This window comes from Malaclemys terrapin, chromosome 3 (assembly GCF_027887155.1).
Source record: "Malaclemys terrapin pileata isolate rMalTer1 chromosome 3, rMalTer1.hap1, whole genome shotgun sequence".
Classification (NCBI taxonomy): domain Eukaryota; kingdom Metazoa; phylum Chordata; order Testudines; family Emydidae; genus Malaclemys; species Malaclemys terrapin.
In genome coordinates, this window is record NC_071507.1 from 33,519,280 (window position 1) to 33,538,513 (window position 19,234).

General features: G+C 44.5%; 1 protein-coding gene across 1 annotated transcript in view; it reads right to left on the reverse strand.

The window, feature by feature from the left end:
- Positions 1-320: 320 nt before the first annotated feature.
- The window catches only part of TTC7A (tetratricopeptide repeat domain 7A), a 304,003-nt gene continuing 285,089 nt past the window's right edge, over positions 321-19,234 (reverse strand). The window contains exon 20 of the mRNA XM_054022426.1: positions 321-5,643. Within this exon, the coding sequence (XP_053878401.1) occupies positions 5,422-5,643 (222 nt within the window). The 3' untranslated portion in view covers positions 321-5,421. The remainder of the gene's footprint in view (positions 5,644-19,234) is intronic.

Consider the following 19,234-nt stretch of genomic DNA (forward strand, 5'->3'; position numbering starts at 1 on the left):
GAGAGCAGCACAAGAAACGCATGATGCCTATTTAAATAGCAATAAAGCCAAACAGCTGAGGACACATTATTCCTTTCCCCGCCCCTCTCCCCGCTGCTCAGTTCCTTTATGGAAGCATTTGTCCCTGTTCTACTTGTAGCCATACAACAGCTTTTTCCCATGAACTGCTATGTACATGCTAAAATGCCTTTTACAATTGGTAACTCATTTGGCACATGAGGTGCCAGTTAACATAAAAATATTGGTTTCATACTTCCAATATTGTGGCACGAATATGTTAAAAACATTTAAAGCAGCAGGAAATGACTGTGTACAAGGAGTTCTTTTTCCACAGGGTCTATTTATTCATCTGGTGAAAGCATCTTGTAATGTAACATTCTTTTTCATATTAAATGAAAAAAACCCCAAGAACCCTACATTAACAGAACATTCAGGTTTACAGCGAAGCACTCAAAAGTTAGGAAGTGCCAAAGTTAAGGTTGAATGTACAACCTTAACTTTGCCTCCTTTTGTGTGCAAATTACAAGCCAGTCTTGAATTGCATCATCACATACCAATTTGCAAAAAACACAATATATCAGAGGGTCTTTCCAATAACTTTAGATACAATGTAGCACATGCCTCTTCGCTATGGGAACATTTTGGTGGAGAAAACAGCAGGTACGTGAGAAAGAAAATAAGGATTTCTAGGCACCTAAAATATTTGGTACCTGGCTGATTGGAGCCATTCGAAGGATGAGTCAATTCACTAAGTAGCTCAGTTAACTTTGCAGTTTGCAGGCTGTGCAGAGCATCCGTGCCATGCTCAGTGCATGACTGTCAAACGCTCAGTCCAGTGAAAAGCAATTATTTCTGGAGCGGGGCTGCTCTGTGAGGACTGTTTCCAGACACCATTGCAACTATCAAACCTCAGTTGGTTTGGCTGCAAAATGGTCACAAGAATGTTTATCATGGGAAAATGTTATTTAATCACCTAGCTCCCATCACTAAAAAAAATGACTAAATTGTTTCTTTGCCAGGACTCTCCGATAATAGGGCTTTACAAAGGAAATCACCTGAACCACGGCAGTCACTGCTGTTCCCATTCTAATACCCAGTTAGAGGATTTTCAAGTAAATACCTCACAGGACTGTTCTCTATTTGGATTTATTAGTTATTATCAAGAAAAGACAAATAATGCTTCTGAAATATTGTAATGATCAGTGTTATGAGTTGCTGTTACCAACAGAAACAGAATGGAATTCTTGTACCATGCAGGGTACGGACGCCCTGCTGATGGAGCTTTCTGTATTCTCTGTACAAATGAGGACACCAGGAGCAGATCCTCAGCTGGTGTAAACTGTCATAGTGCCAATAGCTTCAGTGGAGCTATGACAATTCACATCAGCTATGGCTGAGGCTCCTGGTCTCTTTCTGTGTAGAAGAGCTCAGAGAAGGAAGTCTGGTGTAATGAAATAAAGCTTTCCAATTTTTTTACAGTATAAAAAGAATCTAACTGCCAGCTAAGGGAAATATAAATACTTTTATTTTATTGCTCAACACACACACAGAAAAAAGGATCTAAACATTTTCCTTCCTGTTGGACGCACCCAGGTAACTCAAGGTAAAATAAAGTTGAAGTGGCAGGATTGGGGCTTGGATATAGATTAATTCCTATGGAATCCATACTTCTTTAAAACAACAGTGGGTGAAAAACCTGCTCCCCATGGAAGTCAATAACAGAACTCCCATTGACTTCAGTGGAATCACGATTTCACCCGGTATACTTACTAATTCACGTTAGCAATACATATTGCACCTGTTTGGATAAGATAGGGGCTAAAATGTCAAGTTCTATGGGCCAAAACTACACGTCCTATGCACCCGGATATTCCCACTGACTGTTGCTGAACTTGCTCAAGTGAGTAGTCTCATTGACTTCAACAGGACCACTCAAATGAGTAAAATGAGCAACAAGGTTAGGCTTGCAAGCAGGTAAGAGTTTATTTTCTATATATGGAAAGATCAATGAAGTACGTACTTAAAAATATAAAGAACAGAGGTAGCATGTTACCCAGGAAAGATTTTTAGCAGCACTAATGACAGCACTATAAACAGATGATTAAGTAGATGATTGCCTGCTACCCTATGATAATAATTCCCCTCTCTACACAAAGGGCAGAAATTTCTGATCCTAAAGTGCCCAGCAGACCCTGAGGGGGAATCAGCACTTACGACACCCACTGAAATCAGTGGGAATTATGGGTGCTTAGTATCTTCCCTAAAGTGCTCAGCACGGCTCAAGTTTGGGCCTAAATTCATTACATGCACAGTTCTAGTTCATGTTTTAGGCAATATTCATGAACTAGAACTACTACTGCACTGATGCAGGGGGGTTTTATGCATGTAATTCCCACTGACATTTGGAATATCTCATGTTCACTTACTACACAACAACTGGAGCAGAGACCTTTTGGTATAATTGTTGCTGGCAGTTAACTTGCATTAACATATGCAGCATACTTACTAGTAGTAGATTGGGATTATTGGACTAGCTGACATATACAGGGCATTTCATACAATTTCACATACCTCGAGGAGCCTGAACTCTGTGCGGACTCTAATATTCCCAAACATGAAGATCTATCTCACCGAAGGCAATCATTTTTTTTGAACAACTATGATACAAGCAAGTAATGCAGACAGTGCTGCAGGTGGGGATGGGTAAAAATATGGAAATCTGTGCTTCTCATTTGATATTAGGGAAGCCCCCCCATCCTCTCACCAGTTCAATAATAGGATGAGAGTCATATGCCACTTCTTAGAGCAGTCGTGGTGGAATTACAAGAGTCAGAGAGACATTAGTACCTGCTTTAAATGATTCCCCTTATATCTGAATTACTGCAGCAGTGCTTCATAGACTGAAGTAGAACAAGAAAATGTGGATGATGGAGCCCACCGATTCCTTTTTCTGGCCCATACAAAGGGCTTGCTCCCACTGAGGTGAGTGGGAATTGGGCCAAATCCTCACCTGGTGGAAGTCAGTGTAGCTCTATGGAAGTCAATGAACCTGTGTTTATTTACTGCAGCTGAGGATCTGGACCTGGGTATATGAGGGCAGAATTGGGTTCAAAGTAACTAGATAACATCTTACTAATGGAACAACAACCTTTACCCCCAGCCAACCCGTTGAGCCGGCTGGCTTTATTTATAGCCTCCTGTAGGAAAACAGGTTCAACTCCATCTGCTCATGCCCCTGCAACTCATTTCATTCTATTGTTTTAAAGCCTTCACATTCCACTTCCTGCGCTGATGGTGTCACTGCAAACATGCAAGGTTGCTGGGAAATGCAGCATATCCCTGGAAGCCAGTCTCTGGCCTGACAAGTCTCATTTAAGTCACTCATATTTCGTGTGACCATACAATGACTTCTCAAGCTGGAGACTTTTTCCATGGACATACCGGTTTCACTGCACATGCTTAGGTGAATGGACAATAATCTGGATTGTCACACCAACATGATAAAATCAGTTTAAGAGTTCAGTAAAATGCTGATAAAGAAAATCCCTGAAATCTAACTCCTCTTTGGCACTGAAGCCTTGAAGAGTACCCTAGAAGGAAAAAGAGCCGGGGGGGGGGGGAGGAGGAGGCAAGGGGGAAGCACAGTCCTCTTCCACATCAGCAGCATGTCCTGTATTTACTGTAAATGGGACGCACCAGAAATAACAATTCAAGTAGTCTTTAAATTTCTGAATCATTGCAAACAATTCAGACAGCAAGTCAACTGAAGAATCTTGAGGGTCTTTACAAATAAACCCTCTATATTTATATAGCATGAAGATATTATTTCTGGAGTAAACTAGTCAAATAAATGGTGGAGTTATAGTATAAAGAATACTTCAGTCCAAAACCATTTAAAAATAGTTGGAAATAATGGACCAGATTATCAGCTATGAACAGCCAAAGTGCACATGATACAAGCCAGGGTGTGTGTCTGTGTGTAAAGGTGACCTAAAGCTCACCTTTTCACTCCCTTGATCTGTGAGCTGCTCTGTGGAAGGCTAGTTTCCTTGTGCCATGTTAGAGCAGACTCAGGGCTGCACTAACTTGCTGCAATGGCCATACAGGGCTGAAAACACAGCCAAAGATCCGTTTAGCATATGGGTATGCCAGCCACACCCACTTTGCCTTCTACACCAGCAGAAGGGAGGATGGCTCTACACCACCAGAAGATCACTCTGATATTCTCTGGCCAGGCAAGACAGCTTCAGGGCTAGATTACAGTGGTGATGAGGCACAAAGTGGTCCTAATATACTGAAGGATCTGGCCCAGTATTTCTGATGCCAATTTCTTTTGAAGCCATGGCTGATCAAAAAACTACAGTGAAAATAAAGGTAATGTATATATACACATACTGCTTCCAATAATTAAACACGTTTATCATCTATGCAGTCACTATGTTTTATAGATGAGTAGGAAAAAGCTGTGTCAAGAACAATAGCAAAAGTAAAGCTCAGGGTACACATATAATACATTGTCTGAAATCAACAGTATACTTTCTGTAAAAGCTGCTGGAGTATGTAATTACTAAGAATGATGCTCAGACAGTTTACATTAGCTGGCCTGATGAAGTGCCTTGCAATAAATATTTAATTTGAAAGAAAATAATATTTTTAATACTAGGCAAAATTTGAACGGATCAGGTCTTTGGCTTTTCCACTTCTGTGGTTCATGCCACCAAAGCAGCCCATAGAAAAGTGTCTTTTAAATTATATCAGTCCAGTCAAAAGCTACTGTGAGTATTGACTGTGTTTGCAGTAAGGCACTGCAGGGTGAAGATAAGTATTAGCAGGTCTTTTAAAAGAGTTTTGTAAAAAGTGTATTTAAGAGATACAGCTATTATTTTGTCATCATTCTTCACCTACTAATGTGTCTATGTGCACACACACATCTATATATATGGCCAAATTTGGCTCTGATGTAAGTTGGGCAACTTCACTTACTTTAATAGAGTTGCACATGCTTACACTAGCTTTGACTTTAGCTCATGGTTGTTTTTAAATTAAGTCTTTCTCAAGAAAAGTTGAAAGGTGCATGAAATTTGTTTTCAACACAAGTGCTTCTTACAGCTACACTCTAGCAGCATCTACACTACTGTCAGTTTAGTCATCTAGCCATCTCCTGCTGAAATCAATAGGAGTCTTTCCATTGACTTCAACAGGAGTCAGATCAGACATCTATGAAGCCAGAAGAAATTGTCCTCTTTATGCCCTGTCACTTGTTCTAAGGTTGGGTTTTTCCTCAGCTGAACACATAGATCAGAGTCCCATTCTGGAATTACAAGTTACAGTTGTATTTTTCTGTCTAACTCAGAGTTTCTGCTGTGTATATTTCTTGGCATCCACCCACTGGAGGGCTGTGCTTAGTTGAAAGGAAGAGCTTTATAGTTCTCTCGGTATGACAGTGAAAGGGACAACAGGACTACTGGATTCGAGGTCCAGAGCTGTTAGGAAGCATTCCACAGCAGCTTCATTTTTTCCTTGAGCTTGCAATACTTCTCCTAGGCTGTTCCAGGCTTGGTGATTGGTGTTCTGTATCTGGACTGCATCTCTCAGAACCTTCTGAGCCAGGCTTCTCCGCCCGAGCCTGCTCAGTATGGGCCCCTGCAAATAAACAGCAATCTTGTATTAGTGCCTAGCAATATTAACACTGTCAATTCATAGCGTGCTCCACAATGGTACAATACATGGTATGTCCAAGGCGCTAACACTCTAAGCAGACAGGAACAATAAATCAGTCGTGATATTCCTCAGCCTGTGAGAGGAGAGAGGATCTTCAGCACAAAATGATTCTTGAAGAAGAGGAGTTGCCCACTACTAAGTTACACACTGATTTGGTTGTGGATGGATTTAACAAAGGTTGTAAAGCCTTTGATCCTACAGGAAAATATTTGGGAGACCAATTACCCAGAGAGCACAGGCTAAATTAACACTTGTATGTTTAGTAATGCAGACATGCAGCTGTCTCCCAAGCACCCCTTCATGACTCAGGGAGGTTTTGGAGCATCTTGCCTCAGTTTCCCTTTTTTAGGGCTCCTCAGAAACTCCACACACAGGCTTCTTTCTCTCTGTTCAAACACCCCTCCTTAGTAGGGTTGCCAACTTTCTAGTCGCACAAAACCTAAGACCCTAGTCCCGCCCCTTCTCTGAGGCCCCACCCCTACCCACCCCCACTCACTACATTACCCCTCCCTTGGTGGCTCGCTCTCCCCCACCCTCACTCACTTTCACTGGGCTGGGGCAGGGGGTTGGGGTGCAGGAGAGGCTGAGGGCTCTAACTGGGGGTTGTGGGCTCTGGGGTGGGGCCAGAAATGAGGAGTTCAGTGTGCGGGATGGGGCTCCAGGATGGGGCAGGGAGTTGGGGCAAGGGCGTGTGTGAGGGCTCTAACTGGGGGGTGTGGGCTTTGGGGTGGGGCCGGGGATGAAGGGTTGGGGTGCAGGAGGGGGCTCCAGGCTGGGGGGGTGGGGCCAAGGGATTTGGAGTGCGGGAGGGGGCTGCAGGTTGAGGCAGGGGATTAGGGTCTGGGAGGGGGTGAGAGCTCTGGTCTGGGGGTGCTGGCTCTGGGGTGGGGCCAGGGATGAAGGGTTGGGATGTAGGAGGGGGCTCCAAGGGATTTGGAGTGTGGGAGGGGGCTGTGAGTTGAGGCAGGGGGTTGGGGTGCAGGAGGGGGTGAGGATTCTGGGGTGGGGCCAGGGCTAAGGGGTTCAGGGCGTGGGAGGAAGGGGGCTCTGGGTTAGGGGTGTGGGCTCTGGGGTGAGGCCAGGGATGAGGGATTTGGGGTTCAGGTGGGGGCTCCGGGTTTGGGGGGGCTCAGGGCTGGGGGTTGGGGTGTGGGCTTACCTCGGTTGGCTCCTGGTCAGTGGCACAGCAGCGGGTGGGTGGGCTAAGGCAGGCTGCCTCCTTGTCCTGGCACCACGCTGTGTACACCCCGGAAGCAGCCCGCAGGTCCGGGTCCCAGGTGGGGGGGAAGGCTAGGAGGCTCCATGCGCCGCTCTCGCCCACAGGCACCGCCCCCCCAGCTCCCATTGGCCAGGAACCAGCGAATGGGAGTGCACAGCCAGTGCTCAGGGTCGGGGCAGCGCGCAGAGCCCCATGGCCCCACCGCCTAGGAACCAGACCTGCTGGCTGCTTCTGGGGCACAGCTCAGTGCCAGCCAGGATAGGCAGGGACTAGCCTGCCTTAGCGCTGCAGCACCACCGACTGGACTTTTAACGGCCTGGTCGGCAGTGCTGACCGGAGCCGCCAGGGTCCCTTTTCGACTGGTGTTCCGGCCGAAAACTAGACACTGGTCATCTTACTCCTTAAGGTCTGGGTTTCTTAACATCAAAGTTCAGAGCAAAACTGAAAGTCCCAAATAAAGTCGACATAGTTCAACTGTATTCCCTGCTTTTAGTAGGCCACTCCCAGTCTCGTGTAGCTGGAGGATTCTTTACTTCTCCCTTGGAGTCTGCACTTGGCAGCTCTTCCCAAACGTCTGCCCTGCCTGACACTCCCAACCCTTCCTAGGTGGAGATCTGTTCAGGCCCAAACTCTTCTCCTGATCAAGGGTCTCTTGCAGGGTATCCTGATCACTACAGCTCTTCTGCAGTCTCTGCCACACCTTCCTCCTCTTGTTTCCTGCTCCCTCTGGCTCTTTATAGAGCCCAGTTGCCTTTTATTAGGCCCCGTGGTGAGGTTGTTAATGAGGGCCAGGTGGGCTGGACCAGTACCCTCTTAAAGGGCTCAGTCCGAGCTGTGACAGTCAAAAATTTGGAAGACCCTCACTCTCAAGATCAGGTTTGCAGATCATTTGAGTTCACATTTCTATATTCTCTATCATTTGTTAAAAATGTGCTGTCTTTGTCATTAATTCAATCAGTTTGTAAGGATATTCATATCTGAACAGGTAAGAGGTGTCAACCCAAGTGATAGAATTCAGTGTTACAATGGAGTGAATAATCACAGAAAATGTGTTGCGGTATTCGCCCACTGTGAACACAATGTGCCTCACTATGGAAATCATCTTGCAGGAAAGTACTTCATTTCAAATACCCTTATAAAGATATATAGAAAGAATGAGGTGTCAGTAAGTTAGATGATTACTTGACTTCAGTTGTTTCCTATGCTTGTTTTGTGTAGCTGCAGTCATAAATTTAACTAGAAGCTTTAGTAACCTTTGATTGGCCTAGCTGTGTCTAGCTAATATAAAAAGATGTGCAATATTTTAAAATCCTTGTGGTCACAGCCTAAAACATTTGTTTGATGAATGACGGGGAATGCTTCTGCAAGTAGCAAATATTTTTCTTTGTCTTCTTGTGTTTACTTTATATAGGTAGCCAGCAGGTGCACAATCCGTCACCATGACTAAGTCCTGTATAGCAACGGTAACCTGTTACCAATAACTACAGAAAAATATTACCATACAAGAGAAAGGAGTAAAGATGTCACAATCTTTTAAGCAAACAAAGGAATCCTCAACAAAGGTTTCCTTGGTCAAAAGAAGAGAACGCATTATTTTGATCTGAAAATCCATTCATAACTATTTCATATAAAACCTGAACTTTCAAAGCCCAAAAGCACTTACTCTCTCTAAAAACAACAAGGAGTCTGGTGGCACCTTAAAGACTAACAGATTTATTTGGGCATAAGCTTTCGTGAGTTAAAACCTCACTTCTTCGGAAAAACAACAAGGAGTCTGGTGGCACCTTAAAGACTAACAGATTTATTTGGGCATAAGCTTTTGTGAGTTAAAACCTCACTTCTTCGGATGCATCCAAAGAAGTGAGGTTTTAACTCACGAAAGCTTATGCCCAAATAAATCTGTTAGTCTTTAAGGTGCCACCAGACTCCTTGTTGTTTTTGTAGATACAGACTAACACGGCTACCCCCTGATACTTTACTCTCTCTAGCGCTTTCTCCCTCTGTATTTACAAAACAGCGCCTGAAAGTAATTAAAAGTCAATGGGCCAAATTCTGCTCTACATCTGTGCTTATATCTTTTCCCTTCAATAGGAGTTGTATATGGCTCATCTCATCAAAAGAGCTTTAAACTAGGAAGTTTGGGGAGAAGGTTGGGAGATGCACAGTTTATCTCCACGCCAGATTCCAGTATTGAAAAGCTGAGTGAAATAAGAGGAGACATAGCTGGGGAGATGGGATTAGACATAGGGAGGACAGGGGGGACGGACACAAAGAGGCCCGCAACATACAGTGCTACTAATGGGAGACAGGCTAAACGACATACATTAGGCTGTTTGTACACCAATGCGAGAAGCCTAGGTAATAAAATGGAGGAATTGGAGCTCTTGGTCCGAGAATTGAAACCGGATATCGTAGGAATAACAGAAACGTGGTGGAATGGCAGTCACGACTGGAACGCAAGTATGGAGGGGTATGCGCTGTTTAGGAAAGACCGGGATAAAGGTAAAGGTGGGGGGGGTGGCATTGTATGTCAATAGTGAAATAAGCTGTAAAGAAATAATAGTGGATGGAATAGATAACACGGAGTCTGTCTGGGCAATACTCACACTGGGTAAAAGGACTACTAGAGCCTCTCCAGGGATAGTGCTTGGGGTGTGCTATAGACCGCCGGGATCGACCCAGGATATGGATAAGGAACTATTTAATGTATTAAGGGAAGTAAATACTAATAGAAACTGTGTAATTATGGGGGACTTTAACTTCCCGGATATAGATTGGGGAACAAACGCTAGTAGCAATAATAGGGCTCAGATGTTCCTAGATGTGCTTGCTGATCAATTCCTTCATCAAGTGGTAGCTGAACCGACGAGGGGGGAGGCCATTTTGGACTTGATTCTGGTGAGTAGTGAGGACCTCGTTGAGGAAGTGGTAGTGGGGGACAACTTGGGCTCCAGTGATCATGAGCTAATTCGGTTTAAACTAAATGGAAGGAGTAACAGAATTAAGTCAAAGACTAGGGTTTATAATTTTAAAAAGGCCAATTTTAACAAATTAAGGGGACTGGTAAGGGAAGTGGATTGGGCAAACGTATTAAGGGATCTAAAGGTAGAAGAAGCCTGGGATTACTTTAAGTTAAAGATGCATGAGCTGTCAGAGGCCTGTATCCCCAAAAAGGGAAAAAGATTACTAAGCAAAAGATTTAGACCGAGCTGGATGAGCAACCGACTCAAAGGAGCGATTAGGAAAAAACAGAAAGCGTACAAAGAGTGGAAGAGGGGAGGGATCAGTAAGGAAACTTACCTTAGTGAAGTCAGAGAATGTAGAGATAGAGTGAGAAAGGCCAAAGGCCGTGTAGAGTTGGACCTAGCGAGGGGAATTAAAAGCAATAGTAAAAGGTTTTGCAGCCATATAAATAGGAAGAAAGCAAAGAAAGAAGAAGTGGGACCGCTGAAGACTATAGCCGGAGAGGAGATTAAAAATAATCTAGGCATGGCGCAATATCTCAATGAATATTTTGCATCGGTGTTTAATGAGGCCAATGAAGGTATTAGGGATACTAGCACCGTTACAGAGGGGCATACGGGATGGGGGATTACCACATCCGAGGTAGAAACAAAACTTGAACACCTTAATGGGGCTAAGTCGGGAGGACCGGACGATCTTCATCCGAGAATATTGAAGGAATTGGCGTGGGAAATAGCAGGCCCATTAGCGATAATATTTAATGAATCTGTAAACTCGGGGGTGGTCCCGTTAGACTGGAGAATAGCTAATGTGGTTCCTATTTTCAAGAAAGGGAAAAAAAGTGACCCGGGTAACTACAGGCCTGTTAGTTTAACATCAGTAGTGTGCAAGGTGCTGGAGAAGATTCTGAAAGAGAAACTAGTTGAGGACCTAGAGGTTAATGGCAATTGCGATAAATTACAGCATGGTTTTACGAAGGGCAGATCGTGCTAAACTAATCTGATCTCCTTCTTTGAGAAAGTAACGGACTTATTAGATAAGGGAAATGCGGTGGACCTAATATACCTGGATTTCAGTAAAGCGTTTGATACTGTACCCCATGAGGAATTATTGGTTAAACTGGAAAACATGGGGATCGATATGAAAATCCAGAGGTGGATAAGGAATTGGTTAATGGGGAGAATGCAGCGGGTCGTATTAAAGGGTGAACTGTCAGGTTGGAGGGAGGCTACTAGTGGAGTGCCTCAAGGTTCGGTTTTGGGACCCATTTTATTTAATCTATTTATAACTGACCTCGGAACCGATTGCAGGAGTGGGCTGATAAAGTTTGCAGATGATACGAAGGTGGGAGGAGTTGCAAATTCAGAGGAGGATAGGGATATTCTGCAGGGAGACTTGAATGAGCTTGTGAATTGGAGTATCAGAAATAAGATGAAATTTAATAGTGAAAAGTGTAAGGTGATGCACTTGGGGATGACTAATAACAATTTTAGTTACAAGATGGGGACGCATTGGTTAGAAGTAACGGAAGAGGAGAAGGACCTAGGGGTTCTTGTAGACCGCAGGATGACTATGAGTCGACAATGTGACGTGGCGGTGAAAAAAGCCAATGCGGTCTTGGGATGTATTAGGCGAGGTATATCTAGTAGGGATAAGGAGGTCCTGCTTCCATTATATAAGGCGCTGGTGAGACCTCATTTGGAGTACTGTGTGCAGTTCTGGTCTCCCATGTTTAAAAAAGATGAACTCAAATTGGAACGGGTGCAAAGAAGGGCGACTAGGATGATCAGAGGAATGGAAAACCTGTCATATGAAAAGAGATTAGAGGAGCTTGGGTTGTTTAGTCTGACAAAACGAAGGCTGAGGGGGGATATGATTGCTATCTTTAAATATATCAGAGGGATAAATACAAGGGAGGGAGAGGAATTATTCCAGCTTAGTACTAATGTGGACACGAGAACGAATGGATATAAACTGGCCGTGGGGAAGTTCAGGCTTGAAATTAGACGAAGGTTTCTGACCGTCAGAGGGGTGAAATATTGGAACAGCCTTCCGAGGGAAACGGTGGGGGCGACGGACCTGTCTGGTTTTAAGATTAAGTTAGATAAATTTATGGAGGGAATGGTTTAATGGTAAAACATAGTAGCCAAGGAAAACCAAGCAATGGTACGTAAATAGCATAATGGCCAACAAGGGCCAGGCTAGAGACTCTTGCCTACATGCTCGGGGTAGTACTGATCGCCATATTTGGGGTCGGGAAGGAATTTTCCTCCAGGGTAGATTGGCTGAGCCTCTGGAGGTTTTTCGCCTTCCTCCGCAGCATGGGGCAGGGATCACTAGCAGGAGGGTCTCTGCTGATTGAGGTCACTAAAACACAGGATTGGGGACTTCAATGGCAGAGTCCAGGGAAGGGTCATGTGGCCTGCAGCATGCAGGGGGTCAGACCAGATGATCATAATGGTCCCTTCTGACCTTAAAGTCTATGAGTCTATGAGTCTATGTCTACTCAAGGCAGATTTTGCTCCATTGTGGGTAGCTGATTGGAAAAAGAATCAAGCGTTTATGACCAGCCTCTATGTAACTTGTGCATCTTTAGGGCCATCAGTCTACATGAACATTAAAACAAAACCCACCAAATAAAAATAACAACATGCAAAGCTGTCCTTTTGCAGCACAGTTTCCTCATGTCATTCTCAAGTGAATGATGCCTTTTTTAGTCAAGGATCATGTTGGATTCACTCCAGGTAGCCAAAGCTCTTTGTCATATCCTTGCACACCATTTTCTGTTCTGCCTGCATGACAATTGGTATACTTGAGTCTGAGGCACTCCTTCTAGTTTACTTCTCCCTGCAAATATTTTGGGATGCTACGTCTGAAGGAGGCTGTATACCACTGCTGGGCATTGCATTATATGGTATTAGCACAGGGTGAATCCCAGAACGCAGTGTAGCCCTTACTCAGAAGTGTAATGTTACAAATAAATATTTGGCTGATTGTAAGAAAAATAATCATTTAAAAAGTTACTCATTTAGTTCATCAGAACAATCTACAAGTTTACAGAGGGCTGATCCAATGCTCTTTGAAGTCAGTGGAAAGACTCCCATTGACTTCAACAGGTGTTGCTGGATCAGTGAGAAACTGTGAAATGGTTTTGGAGATAAGTTTTGGGGAATGTTGCTACAATCAACATTTCTGAGCCTCTTGATGGGAGTGGCTGACTTGCTGAAACATGTCAGTATTTATAAGTGATTGTTAATGCTACTTGTTCTAGTCTTCTGCAATCCTAACTTAAAAAAAAGTACTTTAATGTTTACTATTTAAATGTTTGTTATTTAAAGAACAAACTGAATGCTAGTTCTGTGTGTCAAATATCAGAGGGGTATTTGTGTTAGTCTGCATCCACAAAAACAGCGAGGAGTCCGGTGGCACCTTAAAGACTAACAGAGGTAAAAAACCATGCATCTGAAGAAGTGGGTTTTTTTACCCATGAAAGCTTATGCCCAAATAAATCTGTTAGTCTTTAAGATGCCACTGGACTCCTCTTAGTTTTGTGTGGTGAGGCTGAATGGAAGAGTTACTTTGAGTCTCCATGCAAGCCTCAAACAGTTTTTGTGAACTACAGACCACAGAATCCCAGAATCCCGTGCAGTAACATACACCACGGAACACTTGGTTTTTCTGAGTATTTGTTCTTGGGAGCTGCTCCTCACTAGTGAGTTCCCTATTTCCCCCTGGAGTCTGGCTAGCTGTAAACAATGCCTGCATGTTGTTGCTATGTAGAGTCCATCTGGAATCTGCCTACAATGCAAAGCAAATAATAGATTCATAGAGCCACCCACTGATGGGCAATTTACATTTTTAGCTGAAAGATTTTTTAGATTTTCTAATGAAAGTTCCGTTCCTTAGTTTCCATAGTAACACATCTGCTTGATGTGTGTGCATAATTTCATAATATCAGAGATCTAAGGAAGATTAGCAATTAGTATAAATAAGAGAAGACAACTCATTAAGGGTTTCATCTTCCTATTACAAGCAAAGGGAGGGGCTGTATTATTGTTGTCCTTTATCCCCGTGCTTCCCCCCCATCAATGCAGAAATCAATGCCTGGCACAGCCTTTCTTTTCCAGTTCAACAGCAGGATTCCTTTGGCTATCAAGAGGGCTCTTAGGAGCTACCTCCTTCCCCATTTATTTAGGTTATACAGATGGTTAGTATATCCTAGCACTAGAGTCACTAAAATATTGTCCATTGATTCCAATGGGTTTTAAGGACCTAATCCCACTCCCATTTACATTAAGAGCAAAACTCCCATAAACTTCAATAGTGCAGGGTCAGGTCCAACAGGGGATGGGGCACAGGCTGGTTTTTAAATTAATATACATATATATTGTAATGTTAAGTAAAAAAAACAACAAAAAAACCCACTGTCCTGGGAACAGTGCTACAAAAGCCTCCCCCAGTACTTTGTTAAATAAAGATGCTGCTATCCTATGCTAATTGTTTTGCTCTAACTATTAAAGCTTAGGTATTGATCTACCTAATGTGGTCTGAAGATAATAAGCCAAATTCATTTAATTGTTCCTCCTCTATTTTGGGGGTGGGGGGTGGGAGTGGTGAAGCTAAACGTTAACGCTTGTGAATCTAGACAGATAGCATTGATATGATGTCCTTTCTCTCTATCCACCACTGAAAGATTCATAGAAACACGGTAGTGTTTTTTTATTTTAAACTTCCTTGTAGAGAGAAGTGGTAGCACAGTGATGCTGGTGTAACTTATCAGTGCCTGCAGATACAGTCAGTATAGATACTGAGTTTGGCATTATGATTTAAGGGGACTTAGGCCTGTAACCAGATTCATAGGAGGTGATCTGCAAAGAAAAAGAAACACTGGGCTTGTGGGTGGAATTTTCAAAATTGCCCAGGGTCCAGATTCTCAAAGGTATTTAGACTGTTAGGTGCCTAAATACCTTTGAGGATCTGGGCCTAAGTGAACTAAGGCTCATCTACATGGAAAATGGAATCCAAATAACGATATCAGTTGTAAATCATGTCTTTAGTTATTTCAGTGCAGTCCATGTATTTTGAAACAGGACTGCCCTATTTCAATATAACTTAAGTAGGTAAAAAGTAGTTTTCAGTTTCAATTTCCATGTAGCCATTAGGAATGGAGCCCAAGTCCCGTTGATTTGTGGGATTTGTGCCTGTAGGATTTGTGCTTCTTAAGTCATTAGGCTGTTTTGAAATTCCCTTTTGTGCTTTTTTTTTTTTTTTTTACTTTTTTATGATGCATGGAGAAGGCTCCTAAAAGGGATTTTGTTTGTTTGAAGTTTTTTGCATTAGAAATTCAGTTTCTCTCTTCCTTTCTCCTTCTGGGAGATGTTATAGATGACTGAAAAGCCAGTAACATATAACATTAGAGATAACAACCAACTGACTGAGAGGGGAAGATATTTCTAGCTAGGAAGTTAAAATACTCTTTTTGCTAACGTCTGCTTAATTCAAAAGTCAACTGGGAGAAAAGCTTTCTTTATTATATCCTCAACATCCTCTTCCCTTTCCAGAAAGGGCTGAGAAAGCTCCCAATCCATTTCTTGGGGATCTTGAAGCAAAAATAAGGAATAGAAGACTAAGCAAAAAACCCTTTGTTTTGGGAAAAAAACCTTTCAGGTCATCTTTATACATCATAAAGAAGCACGGGGACACATCCAATTTTATCCTTTGCAGGGCACCTTTAATAATAATAATGTGTCCAGATATCTTTCTTTACACGAGGATCAATGTCCTTATTTCTCCTCCCCACAGAAGAGAGCAGGGATTTCACCCAGTACAGTAAGAAGAACGGGGGGGAATTCCATTCCCAAGTCAAAACATCAATTTTCTTTGCAAGTCAAACACGCTGAGTGTGCCCTTGCTCTCAGTGACGTCAATGAGCGAGCTCAGCATCGAGCAGGCTCTGGTGCTATTTCAGAAAAGTGCCCATTGAAAGGAGGTTGGGCTTATTCAGCAGCATACTGCACAATGCTTTTGAAATCTTGTGATAATATTCTCATGTAACACAAAGTCTGCATTGCTACTGGGCAATGTACACTTGTGTCATTATTGAACAAGCAAAACAAGTTGTAAGCAGAATCTGGTGCATAAATCAGGATATGACAAAGAGCCCTTTTGTAAAATGGCAAAGATTAAACCTGGAACATTCAAAGCTTCCTGGAATCACAGGACAAAAGATTTGCAATTAGATGATTTCTGCTGCTGTTTCTCTTTGATAATTGTCCTCCACCCAGGAATAGATCTTGAGCCATCTCTTTCAAAGGATTTTTGACCTGTGGGGAGTAGTTCTGGTATCACCTCACCACACGATGATCTGCCACCGTCAGCTATTGAATCTATTTCATCTTTCTTCAGTGAGGGTTGTGTGACATGCTAGATCTAGATCCTTTGAAGGCTTTTACAAAAAATACATGAAGCATAAAACATAAAGAGCTCTGCTGGAGTAATCTGTGGGTATTTGCCAGATGCACTGATGAGCTAGATTCACTAAGGAACTTAGGTATTGCAATGCTGAGCGTCACCAGGCCTAACATTTAGGTGCACAGAAAATCATTGGGGTTCACAAAGCTTGAATTAGGCTCTGAGGTTCCTTCCACAATGAATGGGGAGAAATAGGTGCCCTAGAATGGGATTTATAAAGGCCAGCACACTAGGAGGCTCCCTGCCTAAGCTAGCCATGGAGAGATGCAAAGGCAAGGGGTCTGTCCTAAGCCCCACATCTCTTTCAGGGAGTTTGGCACCTAAGCCCACACTTCTGGAGGCACCTCCCTCTCCTTGGGAGGGGCAGGAGGAGAAGGAGGATCTTCCTCCTAACTTTTAGCCCGTAGTTAGGGTACTCACTTGGGATGTGGGAGACCCTGCGTTCAACTGAGGAGGAGAAGGGATCTGAACAGGGATCTGCTACCTCTCAGGTGAGTGCCCCAATCACTGGGCTATAGGACATTCTGATGTGGGGCTCCCTCAGTCTCTCCCGCTGAAACTCTTCGAGGGTGGATAAATAAAAAGAAAGACAGGGAGCAAGATACAAGCATGAGTGACTCTCTAACCTGGTGGGCAGAACAGTCACCTGGGAGGTAGGAGAACCAGTCCCCTTCTCCAGTGACTTTTAAAATTATTTATCCACAATGGGACAGCTTCAGCAGGAGAGACTGAAGGAGAAACCCCCACCATCAGAATATTCCATAGCCCAGTGGCTAGGGCACTCACCTGAAAGGTGGCAGATCCCTGTTCAAAGCCTTTCTCCCACTCATGCAGAGAGTGGACCTGAATCAGGGGTCTGCCACATCACAGGGGAGAGCCTAGCCACTGGGTTACAAGGTGTGATGGAGGTCATTCTCCTCCTCCAGCTGTTTTGTGTGATTTCGCATACAGGGCCAGTGCGGTAGGCGAGATCGGAGCACGCTTACCAGATGGGGCCCCGCAGGCGAGTTAGGAGGAGGAACGCCTATTTTCCTCAACTCGTGCATTGCTCTGGGGTTTAGGCATCCACAGTGCTGCAGTGTGCATGCTCAGAAGCAGAAACATAGGCACCTAGGGAATTTTAACTGCAAAAATTTAGGCACTGAGAGATTTTAGGAGCCTGCAGAGTTTGGTGACAGCTGAGCAGCGGTTTTGTGAATCCCACGAGGCCTGATTCTGGGATTTAGGCACATAAAATGGCTTTAGGGACCTAAGTCCTTTTGTGAATCTAGCACTATATGACTTCATTTGCCACCTTGGTATTGTGGAACAGTGGGAGCCAAATTCTGTATGAAGGTTTCATCTTTTAATGCTGCTACTTGTGCAGTCAGTGCAACTACTACCCACATTCTCTACCCCCCTCCTCTTCTGAAGCAGCATTTCCTGTCAATCAATGAATCTAAAGTGCTGCATTTGTGGAGGCTGGATTAAAAACTGCAGAATGTGGAAAGAGAAAAAAGGAAAGAAGAGAAGGGATTGATAACCAAGCTTCAGCAATGCCTGGCATCTGCCAACATCCTGGATGCTCTGCAATTGGGCTTCAGACCATGCTACTTCATGGTGACACCCTCCAAGCAGAACTAAAAAATCAGATAAACATGGCAATGGACAGACACCACATCGCTGCTCAGATCGCTCCATCTCTCTGCAGCTTTCAACCAGTCAATCACAAGGTACTGATGACCTACATATATTTAGCTCCACAGTGATCTATCCTGTCCTCTTTCTCCTTCAGTATCTACATGAAACAATGTGGAGAGGTGGTGAAATGCCATGCTCTCTGCTGCTAACAATACACCCAGAGGTGAAAGTAAGCCGGTCCAGTCCGGTCCAGTGCAAGAGCTGGTATGTTGTGCCAGACCAGACCAGCTATTTAAAGGGCCTGGGGCTCGTGGCAGCGGCTGGAGCCCTGGGCCCTTTAAATTGCCACCAGAGCCCCACTGCCAGAGCCCCTGGGTGGCGGAGGCGGCTCAGGCAATGATTTAAAGGGTTCTTTAAATCCCTGCCGGAGTCCCCGGCTGCTGCCGCTACCCCAGGGGCTCCAGCAGTGGGGCTTGGGTGGCAATTTAAAGGGCCCAGGGCTCTGGCCACTGCGGGTGGCCCCAGGCCCTTTACATTGCCGCCCAAGCCCCTCTGCCGGAGCCCTGGGGTAGCAGTGTCAGCCGGGGGCTCCGGCGGTGATTTAAAGGGCCAGGGGCTCCCGGCCACTGCTACTGCAGCGGAGCCCTGGGCCCTTTAAATCTGCGCCGGAGCCCCGAGCCTGGGGTAGCGGGGCAGCCGGGAGCCCCTGGGGCTCCGTCCATGATTTAAAGGGCCCGGGGCTGCGCTGCGGTACTGGCAGATGGAGCCCCGGGCCCTTTAAATCGCCCCCTAGTCCCGGGGCTCCCAGCTGCCTGTGCAGCTGGGAGCTCTGGGGGTGATTTAATGGGCCTGGGGCTCCCAGCCGCCACTACTGAAGCTGGAGCTCTGGGCCCTTTAAATCTTGATTTAAAGGCCCTGCCTCTTCTGTGGAGGCCACGCCTCTTCCAGTTGAGGCCCCGCTCCTTGCTCAGGACTCCAGCGTACCGGTAAGTCCTTTAAGTTACTTTCATCCCTGAATACACCCATGGCACCTGGCCATGTATATATCTCTTTCCAACTTTCAGTAGATGCAACCACTGCCAACCTAAGGATGTCACATTGACTAGAGGATATCAGCACCTAGATGAAGAACAAATGGCTCAAATTTAATCCAAGCAAGTCTGAAGTGATGCTGTTTGCCAGTGGCAATACTCTTTGGACACTGTCCTAGGGTTACCATACGTCCGTTTTTTCCCGGAC